Source organism: Lonchura striata, chromosome 3 (genome assembly GCF_050655825.1).
Source record: "Lonchura striata isolate lonStrDom1 chromosome 3, ASM5065582v1, whole genome shotgun sequence".
NCBI lineage: Eukaryota > Metazoa > Chordata > Aves > Passeriformes > Estrildidae > Lonchura > Lonchura striata.
The window spans coordinates 43,013,054-43,034,639 of record NC_140705.1 but is presented as its reverse complement, the minus strand read 5'-3'; the positions used below and the strand labels follow the sequence as shown (position 1 = coordinate 43,034,639).

The window sequence follows — 21,586 nt, the reverse complement described above, 5'->3', positions numbered from 1 at the left end:
TAAACTATACAATTAGCAACAGGAAAAAAGACTTGTACTGACATAAATTACCATTATATTTGGAGGGCTAAGTGCCTAACAGATTACTGCTTCTTTGACTTAGAGTGCATTGAATAGAAAATGTTTTTTTATGTGCACAGGGTATGCTGTAAAACATCCTACAGAATGTGAAAGTTTAAATACAAATACTTACATAAATATCAAAGGGGAAATCATAGTACTTATATAGAAAAAGAAAACAAAAGTAGAGTTTGTTAAAAAGTTGTGGGTTTATTTTGGGAGAAAAAAGACTCCTCCCTTGGTGTGTCTTGGACATCCTTTAAGTGCTTAAACCTACTACTGTGAGCTGTTCTACTGTTTGAAGAGGGTGGGAAAAATAAAAGACCAAGAAAATATGCTTCTAATGTGTGATTATTGGAGAAACTGGGATACTTAAAACTGCAGCAAATGTTTGCTCCCTCTGCTGCCTTTTCCTAGAAAAGGTAATCTGAAATTTTGCAGGTGAAGAAACAAATAAAAAGTCCTTAAAATAACCTCTGATAGCGAATCAGTAACAAAATGAGTGGGGTTTGTTTTCATGTTTTGTTTTAGTGGGCTGGGAACTGTGGTTTTCTTTGTAGAACAAACAATATTTTGGGTTTAGCTTATTTAGTTTGTATCCTAAATGACACATGAACACACAGGTAGTATCTACCTGAGGGTTATTACCACAGAATTTTTCTGTGACATTAATTTAAATTAGGCAGTTGGAGCTAATCCAACTGTGTTGGAGTGGAGTACGTCCACAAGTTGTTTTCATTGTATTCAGCTCAAACCAGCTTCTTTTTACATTGACTATCTTAATGGATGGAGCCTGCTTTTAAATCGTACCTCCATTCATCACAAACCTCTCAGAAAACTAATTGCTTTCTGAATGTTGCCTTAAAAATGGAAGGAGCAAAGAGAACTGGATTGGTACCTTTTCTCTGCTGCAGCTACCTCATCAGGGTCAGGGAAGGTGAAGTATTGTGGCCAAGCCTGTCCCTGAACTGCTTCTGGAGTGCACTCAGCCAGCACGAGTGCTTCTTCCAGTGCAGCCCAATGCAGATGAGCTGCATGAATGCAGATGAACTCTGACTGTCAGTCAGGGTCAGAAATTAGCTGTATGCTAGAGCACGCTGGAATTTGGGCTGTTTTGCTTATCAGAGGAGAAATCTTAAAAATTGCTCGTGTTGGAAGACAACAATGCAGACAAACAGCAGCCTCTGCTGGGGAGAAACTTCCCGTGCTTTTTGCAAACATTGTCAAAAAGGAAAAAAAAAAGCACTTAATTGGAAAGACATGGATTTGGCAGAGGCTGTGATAGCGTATGCAAGCTTCAGGCTTGGGGATGAGCCAGATGAGCTTAGAGTACGTCTTTTGGTGCCAAAGTAAGCAATGGAGGCAACAATGCTCTAAGCTGGGGTGCTTAAGTATAGTTGTGATCACAGACTCTCAGGGGAAAATACTAAGGTGAATGGAATTGTGCTGAAACATGGCAGATCCGTGAGCTGCCCCTGCACAACTTTCCCAGACACATGCTCCTATCTGGTTCTTGTCTTCCTCTTGGAGATGCTTTCTCTGCCTCTCTGAGAGAGGTGCAGTAGAGCCTACTGAGGAAAGACAAGGAGAAAAAAAAAAATCAATTGTGCACTAGCATAATCATGTCATGGAAAGAATAATCACTCTGCTGTTTGTGCCTTGAAGCAGCTGATCTGAGTTCCGCTCTTGTCCAGCACCATATTTATCATGCTATACAGTGCATTTATAAGCACTAAAAAGTGCTGACTGCTGAAATTAATGGAAATCCCCCATAGAGTAAATCTGAATGAGATGCTGTATATAAATATTATGGGAAATATTTTAATAGTTCCTGCAGTGAGGAAGAAATGATTTATTTTTTCCAAAAGGGGAAAAGTTTTGGGAGAATTTCCACAATCACCTGGTACTTCCAAGCACTTCAGTTTAGAAAATCAAAGCCTCTTATATGCTTTCTAACCCTTCTTTTGTTCTGCTTATCAGCTCTGTTGACTGAATGATATGTACATCATCTGTAATGCATTAATATCCAAGCCCAGCTCTGGGCTTTACTGTGAAAAGAAAATGATAACATCTACTGAGCTGTTATTAGGGAAAATTTTGGCATCTGCAGTATGGCTCTTGCAGAGTGAGTGCTACCCTCATGCCTGTGTAAATGGGATATTTCTCATCAAAACCTGCCTCATTAGGACTTTGTACACTGTGCAGTAGAGCAGGGAGGCAGCAGATTCTTTTTTGCAGCTGCTGCTGTGGCAGTCCTAAGCCATTCAAGATTCCAGCCAGCTCTTCTCTTCTCTGACTGCCTCTATCCCTTCAGAAATGGGACAGGGCAAATAAAACCCCTTCTGCTGGTCTTGTCTGGCCCAGCCCAGGGTTCCGCTCTTGTAAGGTCAGAGGGATGGGTGTTCAGTGCTCACCTACACCTGACCTGTTTAAAAGTGTTAAAGGAAACTTGGTTTGTTGTTTTGGGGTCTTTTCCCTCTTCTTTGGACTTGGAGAACAACCGTTTATTAATCCCTTTGAGCCAGCCTTCCCTGCAAAAAGGAATTGCTAAAAGAGAGAAATTTTCTTCTCTCAGCCCACCCCCACAGCTGCATTTTTTTGCATTTATTGCTTGTACCAGAAGTTGTCACCTTATTGTGCGTGGTACCTTCAAGCAGGACTCCAGCTGGGTCCTTGGCACTGATGCCAGAACAGAGAAAATTGCCCCAATTTTTGTTTTATGGTGTTTTGATGTGCATCTTTTCAAACAAACAAATAGTCACAGGGTAATTGCACTTTTTCTCTAAGGCCTGGGAGATCTTACCTGTACATTTCATATTAGAGCTAGTACTTGACATGTACAGAGCTGTCTAACATCCTCTCTACCAACAACACCAAAATTACACATTGAATTAAAAATAAAGATATAAACAAGGCAACTGAGCAGATCTGAAACTTCACATCCCTTGCTATGTAATCTGGAGAAATAAAGCAGTGCACTATAAAGATACTTGGGGTATATTAACTGTTTTTCTGAGAACCTGAGCAAACCAAGTGATGACCAGAGAATGAAGTGCAGGAGCAGGGATTTCCAGCCCTGTGGTCTCCTCACCCCGTCACTGCCGGTGTGGTTCACCAAGCCCACTTTTTCAGAAGGGATTGGCACGTTCTGGAAGCCGCTGAAGCTGTACTTAAAACATTTCAATCCTTTTCAGGGAAGCAGGGGCTTGTCCTCCCTGCTGACCTGTGACCTGGCTGCCAAGGCCTCGCTGAGAGCCAGTGAATAGCAGACAGGGATGAGATGGAGTAATTACAGTGGGTGAATGGGGAAAATAAAGATGGACCCCTTTCTTCTTTCATCGCAAACAGAGGAGCTAATTTAGGGAACCTTTCCAACAAAAGCTCACAGTGACCCAAATCCTTCCCCCTTTGACTCAGTGGGGACAAAGCCAGGCTCAGAAGCAATGGGTCAGATGGACACTTAAGAGGCAGCGGGTGACGAGTGCGGCTGGAGCCGGGCAGTGCTGGCACGGGCCTGGGAAGCTCAGCTGGGGGCTCCGGGTGACCCCAGGAGTCCCCGTGGCTCTTGGGACCTGCCAGAGTCTCTCTGCACCGAGAGAAAACCAACTGAAAGAGACTCTTGACCTTCTTTATTCTTCTACCAGCCCTTTCTTCTTGTATCCTGTCACTTCACTTAGGCTTTGTGCTGGTAGTATTCCAGGAAATGGATGATTTTGTTTTGATTTTGAGTGAGTATAGCATGTCCCTGTGTGACTCATGAGGGTGACAAGGTTTTTCTGGTAACAGCTTGTAGCTCTTAGCTGCAAGCTAATAAATACCTTGTGCTACTTAGGGGCTCAAGATCTGTGCTGATTGGTGTATTTTCTTCCATTACCTTCCCTGCTCTTGTGGTGTCTATGTCTTGCTGTAGTGCTTCAAATCCACGTAAAAACAGACAGGTGGTCTGTTTTCACTGAAAAAATTCACCTGAAAATTGGTCCTAATTCCTGCTGTGGAAAACACTGTCAGTGCTGTTGATTTGAAAAATTTCTTGTTTGTAGAGAAAAAGACCTGTTTTAAGCCTCAGAAATAGATCAGCATATTGTAATTCCCAATCCCAAAAACCTACCAGTTGCCAGAGTGCTCAGAAAATATTCATTTTGCAGAAAAATTGTGAAGAATCCTAGGCCTATCTTTGCCACTCTGTGTTGTAAATGCAGGAGATTTGCCACAATTCTGTCAATGTGAAGAGCAGGAAATCATGAGCAGACAAAAGAAGGGAGGTTTTACACCACTACCTGTAGAGATGATGATGTCTGGTCAAACAGCTGGAATTTCAGCCACCCTTTGCAGTTTCTGGGAAGCTATGTGGGATTTCTAGAAACAAACTTTTATCTTCCTCTTTGTGGTTCATGGCCTTCAACCAGCAGGACTGTGGTGACTCTTAAGCAGAGCTCAGCACCCAGAGGATGCCTGCATAGGTGGCTATTTCTTACTAGTACTGGCTCAAGGTGAAATACTCTCAGCCTCTCTTGACTTTGGGCAGCGTGGAGTGTTGACCCAGCTAGGCACCAGATGCCCACCAAAGCTGTTCTATTCCTCCCTCTTCAGCTGGACAGGGGAGGGAAAACGTAATGAAAGATTGATAGGTCGAGATAAGGACAAGGAGAGACCAATCTCCAGCCACTGTCATGGGCAAAACAGACTCAGCTTGGGGAAATGAGCATAATTTATTACCAATCAAATCAGAGTAGGGTAATGAGAAATAAAATCTAAAAGCAACTTCCCCACTTCTTCCCCGCAACACCCCTTTTTTCTGGGCTTAGTTTTATTCCCAAAATCTCTCTCTTTCCTGCCAGCAGTGCAAGGGAATGGACATTGTGGATTGTGTTAGGCTCATCACAGGTCTCTGCTCCTCCTTTTTCTTCAGGGAGAGGACTCCTCATACTCTTCCCCTGCTCCAGAGTGGTGTCCCTCTCATGGAAGACAGTCCTTCATAAACTTTTCCAGTGAAATGAGTCCTTCCCATGGGCTGCAGTTGTTCATGAACTGCTGCAGTCCTGGTCCCTTCCATGGGGTGCAGACCTTCAGGAACAGAGTGGTCCAGTGGGGGCCACAGGTCCTGGCAGAATCCTGCTTCAGTGTGGGCTTCTCATGGGGTCACAGTGTCCTCTGGGCATCCACCTGCTGCCCAATGGACTTCCATGGGCTGGAGGGGCACAGCTGCTTCACCATGGTCTTCACCAAGGACAGCAGGAGAATCTCTCCACCACACCTGGAGAACCTCCCCCTGCTTCTACGCTGACCCTGGTGTCTGCAGAGCCCTTTCTCTCACATGTCCTCACTCCTCTCTCCAGCTGCAGATGTGAAAAGTATTTTTCCCATTCTTAAATATGTTAAGAGGTACCCCAGATGTACCACCAGCACTGCTGGGCTCAGCCTTCAAGGTCTGCCCTGGAGCCCGCTGGCATTGGCTCTGTCAGGTGTGGGGGAAGCTCACAGGAGCTTTCCTGTTCCCCCAGTTACAGGAGTAACCCCCCACACCCCCAAACCTTGCCAGCAAACCAAATATGGGCAGGGGAACAAGGCTGTAGCTTTTAGAATTCAGGTCAATTCAGGGCCATCACTTCTTCAGGAGTCATTGGAAGAAACAACCCAAATTACTGATCTGAAAATGGAGCATTACTAAAACTGGAAGGGCACCTGAGCCTATTGCTGCTCTTTGAAGCCCCCTGATACACTGTCTCCAAATTCCAGGAGCTGCCACTAATCCTATTTTTTCCAGATTCTTTGGTCAGAGTAGCTGGAAAAACCTTGCCTTTTCTTTTTGTTTTATTTTCTTTCTTTTCTCTCTTTTTTATCTTTTCTTTTCCTCTTTTTCTTTTCTTTTCTTTTCTTTTCTTTTCTTTTCTTTTCTTTTCTTTTCTTTTCTTTTCTTTTCTTTTCTTTTCTTTTCTTTTCTTTTCTTTCTTTTCTTTTTTCTTTTATTTTCTTTTATTTTCTTTTCTCTTTTATTTATTTTCTTTTTTCTTTTCTCTCTTTTTTTTTTCTTTTTTTTTTTTTTTAATCACCTGGTGGTGAAACCATATGTCTATTCCTGCAGTTCTTTTGCTTTAATTCCCTTTGGCTTTTGCTGACAGACAAACAGATCTTAGGGCTCAGGGGCTACTGGTGTGGTGCTTGTGCTTGTCCCCTTCCCTCTCCCACACCAGAGCAGCCGAGCAGAGGGTCTCTGTGGGGGCAGCCTCTGCTCCTCTCTGCACAGCTTTGTGCAAGACAGCTGCTTTTCAGAAACTCTCAGGCTTGAAACTCCAGAGAAGTTACGGTTCAGCAGGCTTGACTGTGACTTTTTGTCACAGCTGTCAGTGTAGGTCAAGGAGAGATGAAAGAAACGGGGGCTGAATGGAAAGGAACTGTGCTTCAAGCCCCCACCCTTGCTATGCTGCCTTGGGGGAGAAATGGCATTGCTGCTTTCTTTCATAGGCAACTCCCAAAATATTTCCAAATTTAACTTATTATACATTATTCTAGTAACTTTCAACCAGTATTTCCCAAAATGTCTGATTAGTCTGATTGCCTCAAATATTTTGGATGCTCCAACTGAGGTGGGTTCAGTTGTTCCTTGCTTTGTTTTTTTTTTTATTATTATTATTTGGTTTGATTTGGTTTTGGTGGGGCAGTTTTAGCTAATTGCTTTAAAGAACCCAGCACATGATAATCCAGCACATTTCTTAAAGGGAAAGAAGACAAAAGAACCAGTTTTCTAGGACACTGAGGACCAACACTGGCAGCTCAATAAGGCTGATTTTAAAGCCAGAGCTGATATGCTATCCCAGCATAGAAGTTAAAGGATTCTGAATGAGACAAGTAGCAGGTTTCTCAAAATCATGATAAAGAAGGAACATAAAAAAATTATATATATATACTGGGTCTTGTCTATTATTTTAAAAACCAAAGAAAGAAGGCTGAATTTCCTTATTGGTACACATAGGACTTTTCACTACAGTGGAAGAACTGGAAGTTGAAGCCAGTGGAACTGGAAATGAGGCAATACTTGTTAGCAGCAGGTGATTAAAACAAGCTGTCATGCAGCAGACCATCTCTTTTTGTTTCTCAAAGGCATTCAGGCCTGATCTGAAGCCCTACCAGAAAATACGCTTAACGCACCCAAGCAAATAAGGCTCCAGTTAAAACTGAGTGCTAAAATTCAGTGCCCTAGTAACTGCCCTGAATTTAATTGCCTGGTCAGTCCAGCAGATCAAATTAGATAAACAGCTGGTATTTCCTGGCCTGGAATCCTGGATTATTTGGAAGTAAATGGGTTGTAAGCATCTAAACCTGTATGGATACCTAAGCTCAGGGCTTGTCATTCTTTCTGCCTAGTTTTGCCTTCTCCTGGCTGGCCCAACATTAGAAACACCACCAGTGTTGTTTTATGAACTGTTTGGCTGCTCCAACCCTGAATATCCAGAATATCTAGGCTAAGAGCTGTGCAGCAAGTAATGCCCGGGGCCAAATATTGAACAGCCAGCAAACAAAAATCGACCAGCTGCATGTTAACTGAGCATCAGCAGCCTGAAAAGGTGCCCGGGGCTCGATGGCAGCTACTTGGCAACCATGCAGGCCAATGGCTGCAAAAAGTAATAACTGGTGCAGAGCAGCATGCTCTTGAGGGGACTGCTCATCCTAGAGGTCAAAAGCATTGCAGGCAGCAGACAACACTGGAAACAGCAGAGCACTTTGCCAAAATGGTGTTTAATTAATTGGGACATCACCTGAATTATACTATTATCAGGAGAATTCACGTCACATATTTATCCACAGAATGAATTCCCTCCTGTCCACCAAAGAGTGTCTTCCCGTGCAAGTATACAGGAAGTGCGAGGGATAATTATGTAAACAACTTGAAAGCACATGCAATTACTTGCATCTGGGATATTTTTGTTATTGGGGAAAAGTCAACTGGTGTTGAGGGAAGGAGATAGGTATGCTGAGTCTATCATAAATTAGGAGTAGTTTTGAAATTAATGGCTTGTGTAAATGTAATGGCTTGCCCCCAAGAGATTGCAGAAAAAAATGCAGTTCTTTCTATAAATGGCTATATTTGTTTTGGCACTTAGGGTTACAGAAAGGCTGGAGATAGCTCGAAAGCATGCATCCCAGGACCCAAAGAACAGGGAAGAAAATAAACATGCTACTTTTATTGTTATTTCAAAAGGCTTTTGTATTGACGTAGAAGTTTCAACCCAAAGATTTCTCCTTGTTGGCACAGAGCAAGGCTGTTTGTGTTGTGTGGCAGGGATCACTTCTCTGCAAGGTTAGGAAGGGGGGCCTTGGCTTGCAGCAGTGGATTTAGGTACTGCTGCTGATGCCTTTGCCTAATGCATAAGACAAGCTTCCTGTCCATAAGATGAAGACAATAGTTCTAAACTGTCCTGGGGCAGCTGCTAAAAGGATAAAAATACTGACTTTTAGTGGCTCTGGGAAGGAGGGCTGCTTGTTTGAGAGATGAGGTGGGAAGAATTAGGTGCTGCTGTTCTTCCAGGTGCTTTGGTCTCAGTCAACATTAGACACTGCTGGAGAGGACATTTCTTAATTTCACTTGTTCCAAGAGTTTCCCACATCTGTACATGGCCAGAGCTGCTCCGCACTCCCCGAGGTGGCTTCCTCCTGCCTGTGTCACCTTGCAGGGTGCTCCAGGAGTTAGGTGGTGGCACACCCAAGGTGTCCCCTCCCATACCCTGAAACTGGGCCAGGAGGTCACGTAAACACCTGGTGTGAACCGTGCTCTTCACAGAGCACTCATCAGATGTTTCACAGAAAGCCTCACTCCTCATGACTGACACCAGAAGTGGGACATGTGCAGGATCTTAGCCAAGGGGATTGAGAGTCACCTCTTCCACATTTCAGGAGAGTGATGAAACCATTTGGCTACAGGTTGGGGACACGACAGGGTGTGACTAGACATGTGACTGGGACACATCTCCATAGCTCACTCTTTTTTGAGAACATGTATTAGAGGGGTGATGTGAGGGGAAATAAATGGAAGTTTTCTGTGACTATAGGAGGAGTAGATAGTCACCCTTTCATGCAGATGTTTGTACAATTAGAAAAAAAAAATCTGCCTTGTATTAGCAGAGGTTGTTAAATTTTGCTATTAATCACTCCATGCAGAGCCCTGTGTTAAAACAAAGCTGGCATATACACGTCCTCAAATATTTTAATACAGAATGATGAGCTAATGCTATCCAAGTCACTAATAACACTATATGTAATTTAGAGAAGGAATTTCCAGGTAATGAAAAATGACAGCACTTTATTTTCTAAAATGAAACCTCTCTTCAATTCAGTTTAAATTACCATGAAATAGATATATACAAGTTTACAGATTATGGAAGTAGTAATAAAGATGGGATGAGGCCTAAATACCAAAAGCTTTTCAGGCGAGAGAATGACCTAAATGTCTAAATGTCTGATAGCTTTAATATCCAGTGTATTCTCACAGAGAATAAGTACCAAAAGCTATAATCCTGCAGTTTAATTTCAATAGCTGAATAGGTTTTGGGGTACAATTTCTGCAGCACCGCAACTGTGATTCAGATATGAATGAATCATTTATTTCTCCCTCCCCCCAACAATGACTTATATAACTAAAATTATTTTTTCTGAAGGTAATGTCCCAAAACTAAGTGAGCATAGGTGCAAAAGAAAATTTCCCAGTGACATGCAGTGTGTCTTTACCATGCAAATAAAGCAAATCTCAAAGACTCACTGTAAATGCCAATGTTATATGTTTTATTTTTAATCAAGTAATTCTTTTAAACCTCACAATATCCATGACTGACAGGAAAAAAAAGACATTAGGCATGAAACAAGGATATAAAATACATGGTATGTAGAAAGGCAATCAGTGCTTTAGTCCGTCAAGACAGTAAACAGGTGAAATGACTTTCAAAACTTCAACTCAAGGTTTTATTTCTTACAACATAAAATTCAAGTGATTTTTCTTTTCACCTTGTAAACAACATACAAGTCAAAATGGACAATGAGGTAATCTATACTACAGAAGATAATTTAAAAACACTAGATAAGACACAGTATTAAAGACATATAGAAATCAGTGTTCACTTTGGTCTCTAGTATGGTTATTGTTATTATTATTACAAGCAACACATACTAGTTAAAGCCAGTCTGGTGATGTTTGTCAGACAGTTGTTGCTTAACTTAGTAATCCAAGAGGTAGTCAAAACCATTGTCCTTTGTCAACATATTCATACATTTGGTTCAATGACAATGGTAGCAAATACCTTGCTACTTTTCAACATTCTCAGAAAAATACTGCCACAGCTGTTACTGCACAGCTTTGGTTTATACAAAACAAAAAAGAAGTGTGTGTTCATAGATCAACCTCTTGTTATCAGTCAACAGTTGTAACAGGGATTACACAACCACTGGATCTTAAAGAGGCTGTTGATAAAACTAAGCAAAATAAGATCGATGCATTTAACAAGGCTCTGCTTGTTTCTAAAACAATACTCAAATCTCATTAAGACTTCTAGGAAATTAAAATCAGTGCATCTGCACATGTACATATCTTCCCAATCACTTTAATATCTAGCACAGGGGAATACATATATATTTTTATGATAAACATTTCTTACAGATAAATTAATTAAATTAAATTTAAGACTCCATGCAATTTCCCATGTTCTTTTATAATTCTTCTTACAAAGAATGGTACAAGATCTATAAGCACTTTTTTTAAATGGGGTTCTATTAACAAAACTAAGCAGGAACCAAGCAGGAACTCCAGGATAACACTGGTGCAGAATAAAATGGCTGAAAAGGGTGGCCTGCAATGGGAAGAGGTAGGATCCAAATGTGGATTTGGCACTCCCTGAAAGCTGGCTAAAGGCAAAATGTTGCAAATGGTATTACAATGCCAGATCTACCACTAACTGCAGAAAAAAGTTATTTGGCTCTTCCTTCAAATACAAGTCTTCCTCATGGTCTATCTTTTGTAGCGTGTAATTAAATATCATGACCTCTCCTTGGGGAAGAGTAAAAAGTATCTCACAATGTCCCTTACAATTAAATCACATTGAGCATTTGGGGGTGGGGAAGGGGAGGGATGGAGATTCTTGCTTCAGGTTTAACCTTATCTCCACTATTGTTAGGAGAAAAATACATCTGTCTGAGCAGATATTTTAACTATTTCTACTCAAACGAGTTTTATTGTGGAGAGCTCTGGCAAGGACAGGCTGGTGAATAGGGGGAAATCTAGCCTGAGCAAATGCTGCCAAATATTAATTTCGTCCTTAAGCATGAAGGAAGAATCCCAAACTCAGTCTGTGCCTCCTCCTTTAAAAGGTTCTTTGCTTATTTGGAGCAGCCAATTGAAGAAGTATAACTATATTTTTTTTTTCCTACTGCAGCCCAGTGCTAAGTTGTTACCTGCTGCAGCTTATGCTGCTATATGTTTAACTTAGGCATGTACATTTTTATCTCTTCTGGAGCTGAATTTATTCCCGTGAATGGTGTCCATAATCCTTTGGACAGAAAAATAAAAACTTTTAAAGAAATGTTTGGAAAGGTCTTGGAATGTCAAATGGATGCTTCCTCTTAAACAAGTATTTACCATAACGTCTACAATGGTGAACTAACAGTAACATATTTAGTACAGATTAAAAGTATGTACCATAGATCAACAGCCACCTTTAAGGCCACAGCAGCACAAAGATGTATTCATGCAGTAGATATGAGGTAGCCTTTTGCTGTAAACAGAATAATAATTTTATTGTCACCTATGTAAACAAAGTGGGCTTGATGCTTTTGTGTTTTTATTCGTCCCCCTCCACCCCCATCCCCTATCCCTCCCCTCCTAGAAAAGCCAAGCACCAGTAACTCCGACTGGAAGTCAGTGGGAGCTGTGGTTGCCCAGCATCTCTGAAAACTCACACCCTGTGAATATAAAGACACAAATGCTCACATAAGCAACCAGTACATAATACCACTTCAACATTTCACAGGAACTTATAATACAAAACGCTGAGATCTGATTATCAGAAACGTAGGTCTACGTCAACTCAGAGGTAGTTACTAATATCAGTACACAATACTTATACAGAGATAAAAAGGTCTAAGACTATTTGGTTTGTTCTGAGTAAGCAGGTCTGTAGACTATTCTGTAAAGAAAAAACATTACATGGTATATTCCCTGAGCAAAGTTCTTTGTCCTGAGTATGTTATGTAACAGTGATAACATTCTAATATATAAAAATAAAACCTTAAGCTTTCAACAATAAGATAGGGTTTGGTATGTGCTCTTAGCAGTTCAGTCTGACTTTGGTGCACACAGTGATTTCAAACAGCACCAATAAAAATCCGCATGTTGAAAACATTTCTTTATCTCAGCTCTGAACTTCTTACATATAAACAGGGAATGACCAGTTTTCAAATCCACAGTTGCCTATTTCTATAAGGAACTTTGGTTTAAATTTTCAAAGTGACCTAAGTTTTGCATCTTTGCTGTTTAACCTGGTTTTTACACCGACTAGAAGGTTAAGCAATGCCACTTTGATTTGTCTACATAATTTAAATAAGTTTACTATCCTTACATAAGGCAAGGATGTTCTCTATAGATATATCACATTCAATATCGTCAAAGGTAAGCTTTGCATTAGCATTACTGAAAACTTCAGTACAAACCTTGAGATTCTTGCAAACATTGGCAAGGAATTCACACAAAATAAAATTGTGCCCTTCACTGAGGAGTTTGATGACTACCTGTTCACTGAAGCAGCAGCAGCACCAGTAAAAGTCTCATCTGGCAGGACAAGTGGGAAGGGGAAAGGCCACGCATTGAGCCAGCTGCATACCTGTTGCAACCATCAGCTGCAGAGGAGTTACCACGGTAAGACTTCGGCTCGCTGTAGCCTTTCACGCAGGCTGTTTCTTTAGTTTGATTATCCGAGCTTAAACCTACCCGACACTTTCAAGCTTTAACAGCCTGTGTTTATTGCCAATGTTAAGGATTATACAGGTTTCTCTAATTAACTTACATCCACAATGGGATTTGTCAGAGTACGTTATCTTACGTATGACTTGGTAATTCAAAAGTTACAAATGGAAAGCGACTTGAAGTTTTGATAGGCTCCAACTCTATTAACCCCGAGCAAGGCCCGCAGCCCGGGGAGTCTCACTCTGAGGCCACCAATCTTCCTCCTCTTTCACACAGAAGTGTGTGGTCCTAGGGCACTCTGGACCAAGGCTGGTCAGCTGCAGCCCCCAGTTCACAAGAAGGAGATGATGCCCAGGGCTCCTGGCAAATCTGCAGGTCCCTTCCCTCAGGCTGGTCTGTACCCATGCTGTATCATCATCTAGGGAGCCTAGCTGAGCAACCCCAAGTGCCCATCAACCTTTAGTCTCAGGAACTATTCAGCCCAGGATCTCATTAACTTTGCATTTTGTTTTCTTTAAAACTCAAAAGGACAACAACAATAAAAATCCCTAAGGAGTTCTCCCCATGGTATTTCAACAGGAAATAAGGGCAAAGACCCTTCAAATTGAGGGACACTACTTGGGACCAAGAGAAATTGCTGCTGCTGCGGCTACTACTGCCACCAAGGTACCCTAATTGTTCACAGTATACAAATGGCTAACCAGGATGGCATCCTGGCACCACTCAAAAGGGTCTGTTTGGTAACAACTTACACATTCTCCCCTACACAACAGACATCTAAGTTACAGTTACAATCATATTAATTTAACAAAACGTTTTGAGAAACCATCCCAGAAACTACACATTCATTGTCTTTTCTGGAGCTTTAAACCCCTCACCAACAAAGGGTGGTGGCAATGAGAGTCATCTTGAGTCATAAACTGCCCTGCACTGGCATGGGGATGGGAGGGGTTTTGGTACTTTTTGGAGATGAAAAAGGAAGTAATTCAAATTGATGGTACGGGGGATGTCTTAGTATCTTTAGTACCATATGGCAGCTTTAAAATATGAAATATCCTTTGGTTCACAAGTGATGTAACAGTCTTGATCTCAGTTCTTTATGTGGTTTATCAGGTTTGGTTTGTTTCTGAGTGAAATTTGAGAAAATTGAGTTTTCTTGTTTGTTTTCTGAACACGTTTTGAAACATTCTAGGAATGAGTTCAGGAACATTGGGTACTGTCACTTTTGCTTCACAGTAATGTCTGGTGGGATCTAGAGAATGGTCTGATGGAAAAAATATATTTATAGATATGTATACACACACACACACAAACACGCGCATGCATACTCACACATACACACGGAAAGTAAAACATAATGCACCCTGCTCAGATATATTTTGTTTGGAGTGATTTGTCTATCAAACAAACAAAACAAAACAAACAAACAAAAAAAAAAACCAAAAAAACAAAACAACAACAAAACAACAAAACATTCACAGTTCCTCAACAGTAGTTAAAATTCCAGGTCAGCTACTGATAATGAATTATTTCCCCTGTACTTGCATGAGGTAGACATCCCAAGAGGGTAAAGAAAACAGAACATTATGAAAAATGCATTAAGTTTTTTTCCTTTTTTGAACAGAAGGCCCCTTTCTGTTTGGTTCTTCAGGTGATGCAGACAACTTACTGGATGACACTTCCTGTGGTGACCTGGCCGAGCGCTCCGAGATCTCCGACCTGCCTTCCTGAGAGTACGATGGAGACGAGAAGCCGTGCGTTCCTCCCCCTTCTCTCAGGAAGGCAGAAGTGGAAGGCTGTGGTTCGGCTTCATGTCTTCCCTGAGAACTAGTGGGCTGCGAGACAGTTTTATGGGGGCAGTTAGCCACCATGTGCATGATGCTCTGACAGTAATGGCACTTCTTTGGCTGCGGAGGTAGACTACATTCTTTAGCGTGGTGGTCGAGGCCACCACAGTTGTAGCATCTAAAACCAAACAGAGACAGAGATGGAGTTAAGGTTTCCGGCGGGCCCGGCCCCACTAGAGGGCACCAGATCTCCAGCCATCGCCGCGCGGTGTCCCCGCTCGCCCCGAGCCGCGTCCCGCCGAGCGGGGATGCTGCGGCCCGGCGCTGCCGGAACCCGGACCGAGGGACGCGGTGCGGGCAGCAGGGACACCCAGCGCGAGGAGGGGCGCGGCGCCCGCCACGACCCACGACTGGCTCTGCCCCGGGCCCGGCTCTGCCCCGGGTCCGGCTCTGTCCCGGGTCCGGCTCTGTCCCGGGCCCGGCTCTGCCCCGGGCCCGGCTCTGCCCCGGGCCCGGCTCTGTCCCGGGTCCGGCTCTGCCCCATGGCCCGGCTCTGTCCCGGGTCCGGCTCTGTCCCGGGCCCGGCTCTGTCCCGGGTCCGGCTCTGTCCCGGGCCCGGCTCTGTCCCGGGTCCGGCTCTGCCCCGGGCCCGGCTCTGTCCCGGGTCCGGCTCTGTCCCGGGTCCGGCTCTGTCCCGGGTCCGGCTCTGCCCCGGGCCCGGCTCTGTCCCGGGTCCGGCTCTGTCCCATGACCCGGCTCTGTCCCTGGCCCGGCTCTGTCCCGGGCCCGGCTCTGTCCCGGGCCCGGCTCTGTCCCGGGCCCGGCTCTGTCCCTGGCCCGGCTCTGCCCCGGGCCCGGCTCTGTCCCTGGCCCGGCTCTGCCCCATGACCCGGCTCTGTCCCTGGCCCGGCTCTGCCCCATGACCCGGCTCTGTCCCTGGCCCGGCTCTGTCCCGGGTCCGGCTCTGCCCCGGGTCCGGCTCTGCCCCGGGTCCGGCTCTGTCCCGGGCCCGGCTCTGTCCCTGGCCCGGCTCTGTCCCGGGTCCGGCTCTGTCCCTGGCCCGGCTCTGCCCCATGGCCCGGCTCCTCGGCTCCTCTGGCTCAACCCAGGCACGGCGGGCAATGGCTCCGGGCCAGTAGGGACGCGTGGTCTGTAGTGGCACTTAGGGGTTCGATTCAAAATAAACTCAGTAAAGGTGTGTGTGTGTGTGTGTGTGCGTGTGCGTGCCTGTGTGTGTGTGTGTGTGTGTGTGTGTGTGTGTGTGTGTGTGTGTGTGTGTGTGTGTGTGTGCGTGCCTGTGTGTGTGTGTGTGTGTGCGTGCCTGTGTGTGTGTGTACGTGGGATGCGCTGCCGGGAGCGCAGGGATGCAGAGAGGCCCCTCCAGCCGCACGGACACGGCTTCTCCCACACTCCTCAGAAACGGCTGAAGCCCACAAAACCTCTTCTGTTTAACCTTGTTAGCCAGGGGAGTCCTGAAGAACTCTCAAGCAATTCCTTACTGAATCCTTTGTAACACACACCAGGAACACCAGTTATTGGATTACATTATTCTAACATACGACACAAAGAAATAATTACACGCCTTTGTCATGGTGACCTTATGTGCACCACCGGGTTTTCAACTTTGGCTGCTTTTGTATGGCTTCTGTTTCTTTGTTTTTTTAAAATTTGCACTGAATGCATAGACATTTCATTTATAAGTCAAACATTACTGGAAAGAACTAAACCTATATTTTTTTTCTTTTTGCTTTCCCTTAACCAACTAATTAAAAACAATTATTTCACAAATACGTAGGTCTGCAAAGATAATTTAAAGATTAAAAAAAACCCTGTAACTGTAACTATGAATAAAATATTGCAACATGCTCCGGATCAAGCCCACATAAAGGTATGTTACATTTTCAGATTCCTGAAAAGTAACAAAGCGCTGCTTGACTATTTCACCTAGTATTTAGTAGTGTCCCTACTAGTTTATACAATATCAAGAAGTTTAATCCAAGCAAAGTTTATGTACAGGCAGAGTTTCATCTACTGAATTTGCTTTACCTTGCAAAGAAATGTTATTGATAAAACCGTATCTTCATTTCCACAGACAAATGAAAAAACAGCGCAAGTTGCTCAGGGCATGCTGCATGCAAACATGTCCTACAAGACTGACCAATAATTTAAAGAAGTTAAATAATGAACAGAACTTCATTATCCTTTCAGAAATCACTGTGATTTATTGTTGTATCTTCCCTAAAAATGAATAAGAAACCAAGCCCCGTACAATGAACTCTGCACTGTTACAACTGCAATAACATATTTTAGGTGAACTGGCTCCATTTTGATGTCACCACTGCACTGAAGTTTGATGTGATTTTTCAGTGGAATTTGAAGACTATGATTACACTACTCTGTCTGCATATACTACAGACTAACCCATGAACAGAGTCTAACAGAGCTTCCCTTGAATCACAAAGAAAATAACATGTACCAGCCCTATTATCACTTAGTATTGATTTCTCTAGCACAAAAAGGGAAATGACACACTAAGTACATTGTAAAATCCAAACATCCTGATCTAAGACCAAAACACAAAGCTTTTTTCTCCTATAGTTAAAAAAAAAAAATTCAAGTTATTAAACACTATCCCTCTGACTATGTTTGCCAAATCATTGCAGTATTTTCAAATTAGTGACCCCCACTTGACAGTATGTTCAGCATTCAGTCTTCCTAACTGGCATTCAACTGTTTCCACCACAAGCTTTCTAAACATCTTCTGGAAAAAAATAGTAAGGAAATAAGCCTTGCAATTAGAGAAATGAAACAACAGCAGCAACTAAAAATCTTTAAGTGTTTTACTTTTTCCCTTTCCAGTAAATACATCTAAGGATTCACAGATGTGGTACTGGTTGTAGTTTAGGTTATATTAAAGAATAATGTTTATTATTACCTTTTTCATCAGTTTCTATCAGTGTACTTGTTCCTGAGATAAATGCATTATAACACAGTATAGCCTAGGAGTGTGCAGTCATTTTGGAAACTGTGTTTTTTATCTTAAATCAGAACATGGAATTTTATGGCTGTGAATGAATCAGCACATTTCTCCCTTACCACATCTATTTAGAACAGTTAAAAAAAAAAAAGAAAAAGTCTGAAAATAGGGTAAAGGGCCTCCATAGCAGGATAGGCAGTAGCCATGGACAAATCAATTTAATCAGTCACTATGGTATGCTCCGTGTTATCCAATTCAGTGGACCATTTCACCTCACCAATTGGCAAAGAACCTGCTGTCAGGGCCCCTGCTTCCACTCAAGCAGCCCCTCTCACCCTTTGCATATATACTCAATCAATATATTCTATTTGCAAAATATTGTAATTCCTTGCATTTATTTAAATTTTCATTCAAATGTCATTGTAAAAGAAAAAAAAAACTCTTATCAGAAGCAGTTGTGATTAAACTCCAATTTGGTTTTTTGGGGATGTTTTTCATTACCAGTCAATTCAAGCATCTGGGTAAAGTGTCACATTAGAGTATATATGTGCCAGCCGGGGTGTGCCTGGACTTACAGAGGAGGGTGATATTTATTCAGTTCTTTTAGCTATTAATTCATTCCTTGTCAAACACTCTTACCAGGAGAACAGATCACACCTTCCTCTGAAACACCTTCCCTTTCCAAGGGATTTATCCCAAAATGGAAGTGGCCAGCCACCTCGGAGCTCACAAATGACAGCATGGCATCATCCCCAGGCATTAAGGTATGGCATTAACTCTTTCCTGCTGGATGCTTCAGCCCCTTGCTCCTCTCTGCTGCGTGTACTTCTGCTACAACATCACGAAAGCTGAGAGCACGATGTGCACATGGGAGCTCACACATTCACTCTCCACCTACATACATATACAGAACAATACACAAGCTGACTCCTGCCGTGAAAACTGACCAATTCTCATTCAATTCTGCACTCAGGAACTCTAGATTAGTGCAACCATTGCAAGTATCTCTTCTCTTCCGAAGCACCACGGAAACAATGTATGTTACCTTAAATAAAAGTTTATATGTAAATTCTACTGTGAGATAATAAAACACAAAAAGCCTTTAAATGTGCAATTATAACAGAATCAGCATTTACAAAGGACAAAAGTAAGATTTGTTAAAATAGGATTGTCTTTCTCACAGTAGGCTTCTATGATTTGCTAGCTAGCTTCAGGCTCAAAAATATAAAGAGATGGCAATTAGCCTAATGGGAAATCCTTTCTTCTCTATAGCACTGACAGGAAGGTGAATCAGGGTGATTTTTTTAATATAAAAAAGATTAACATCTTAACAGAGGAACACCTTGAGGAACTTGTCTAGCATTATGTTTCAATACTCTCAAAAAAATGTAACAATAATACCTACTAATGAAGAAAGAAGAGAGCATATAGCAAGGTTAAGAAAACCTCCAAAATTCTCCTTCACTATGGATTTGTGATTGCATAAAACAATACATATTAAAGGAAACATGAATGAAGAAGAATACATGAATCTGTATGAAAAAGCATACAGATTCCAACATAAAATATGCTGTATTAATTGCTGATGACTGAAAATGATTAGAAGTACTCAATTTCACAATCAAATAATACCATCTAGTCTTTAGTCTTTTTTCCTTGCTCCAGCAATCAGATACTCCTACTCAGGAAGCACACCCTAGCCCTAAACTTTTAAAACAATAATACCCTTGCCTTGCAAATATGTTTCCCACAGTAACAACTCAGATGGGTTAAACAGTACTAGTTAGAGTAAACACAACTGCCTGCTTATTTGAGCTATTTTATAACATAATTTAGATGATAATCCAATATATATGACAAGTAGAGAAAAATGTTTGTAACCCCAGACTGTTATCTGTTGAGAGAAAAAAACTGTAAAATTACCCTAGGGACTGACTTGGGGGAGGGGGAGCAGGGAGTAAGGGGTTAACATCTAACAGGGATAGGAAAGGGAGGGAAGGGGGTACAGAGGAAGACTAAAATAAGGGGGAAGTCAGAGGAAGACTAAAATAATTCACCAGGATGTACCCCACACCAATTCCTCTTTTGTTATTCCTTTCTGAATGCTATTAGACTACAAAAAAATTATTCTTGGCTAACAATACTCTATCTTGCAACATTAATGAAAAATGGAATTCTGGCAGTGTGTGCATGTGAGATGCTGTTACAATACACTGAATGCAACTGTGCAGTTAAAGCACAAAGGAAATGTTTAAAATTGTACCTAAATGTGCTGTCCTTTTCAGCCATTACTTTCACAACATAACTGAAGAAAGGCAAGATGGAACAGGCAGCAGATCATTCAAATTATTCTATTTAGTAAATGGCTGTAAAGGGATGTTAAACTATCCATGATCTAACAGAAAAATGGGTCTGAGACATAACTAACATTTCCACTGTTTAAGGCTTCAGTGACTTGTCTTGAAAATAATGCCATGAAATACTGCAAAGGGATGCTTCTCACTACCTGAATGTGACACTTGAAAAAGCTCAGGGTGCTTGCTCAGGCACCACCTTAGACAAATGAGAAACCTCCAACACCTCAGCAGGTGTTGTAGGATTCTCAGAAAGGATCTTCTGGACTATCGAGGACCTGTTAATTTCAAGTTGTCTTTGTTGCAGCTTGAAAAGCCAGGTTGAATGGGGCTCTGAACAACCTGGTCTAGTGGAAGGTGCCCCTGCCCATGGCAGGGGAGGTTGGAACTACATGGTCTTTAAGGTTCCTTTCAACCCAAAGCATTTTGGTGAGCTAAGGAGACAGACATAAAGATGAGTGGAATGTACTCTCTGCTCGTGCCCTCTGACAGGGAAATAGACGGGATGTTTCTGCTCACACATGCATTGATGGGGTTTACACCATTCTGGTTATCAACCTTTAATTCTTAAGCTGTAGCTAAATGCAGGAGAGAACACAGCTAACTTTGAAAACTCTCTTAACAGGTATTAGAATTAAAAGTAGTGCATACTGAAATAATAAGTAAGGTCAAGTGAAATTATCTTGTTAAATAAACTAGAGAAAGGAGTATTTACCACCTTCATCAGAGCATTTATGGCTTGTCCATCAAGCAGGCTGACAATGAGGCAGAAAACCTCATTGGCACCTACATTTACCAATCAATGGGAAAAAAAATCAGTTTCATTTTAAAACTGTAAGTATTTTTAATCAAGAATGTTGTAAAATAGCATATTATCAATGCAGAAAATGGCACACTGGTGCCATATTTAGGTTTGGGTTGGTCATGGGAGTATTTGCTACCCTGAACTTCTCGTTCATGCAAAACACTATGCAGAGGCGACATGCTGGGAAAGTTAATTGCAGGCTGGCATTCTTCAGTGAAATTCAGTTAGGAAATTTCCTGTGCTTTACTAGCTTTTTGAGATATTTAACAGAAATATAATTTTTAAAAAAAGATAACCTTTTGAAGAAAAAAGGATGAAATACAATAAAAATGCTTATCCATCTATTCATCCTGTGAATCCTACAACTCATGATAATGTACCAGAGATCCAAGACTTTCAATTTTGTGAGAGAAACAAGGTCCCTCCATTTTTTTAAGCTTGCCTTCTTTCATTTTACAGATAGGCCCAACACACTGACACAAACCCACACTGTCTGCGAAGCTTCCAATAACACAGGGTAGAATATTGATGATGTTTACTCTTGTTACAAATAAATAAATAAAAATGCTCTGCTGTAAACTCATCAGATCGACTAGTTTTCTGTGGTTAGTTCTAAATCAATCTATTTTCCCCAGTGTATCACAGAAGTAATATCAATAGGTT

At 42.1% G+C, this 21,586-nt stretch overlaps 1 protein-coding gene across 10 annotated transcripts in view; it reads right to left on the bottom strand.

The window, feature by feature from the left end:
* Nucleotides 1-9,811: 9,811 nt before the first annotated feature.
* Nucleotides 9,812-21,586, bottom strand: part of LIN28B (lin-28 RNA binding posttranscriptional regulator B) — a 99,806-nt gene continuing 88,031 nt past the window's right edge. For all 10 annotated transcript variants that reach the window (XM_085574937.1, XM_085574939.1, XM_085574938.1 and 7 more), the window contains one exon: nt 9,812-14,965. In XM_085574937.1, the coding sequence (XP_085431063.1) occupies nt 14,599-14,965 (367 nt within the window). In that variant the 3' untranslated portion in view covers nt 9,812-14,598. The remainder of the gene's footprint in view (nt 14,966-21,586) is intronic.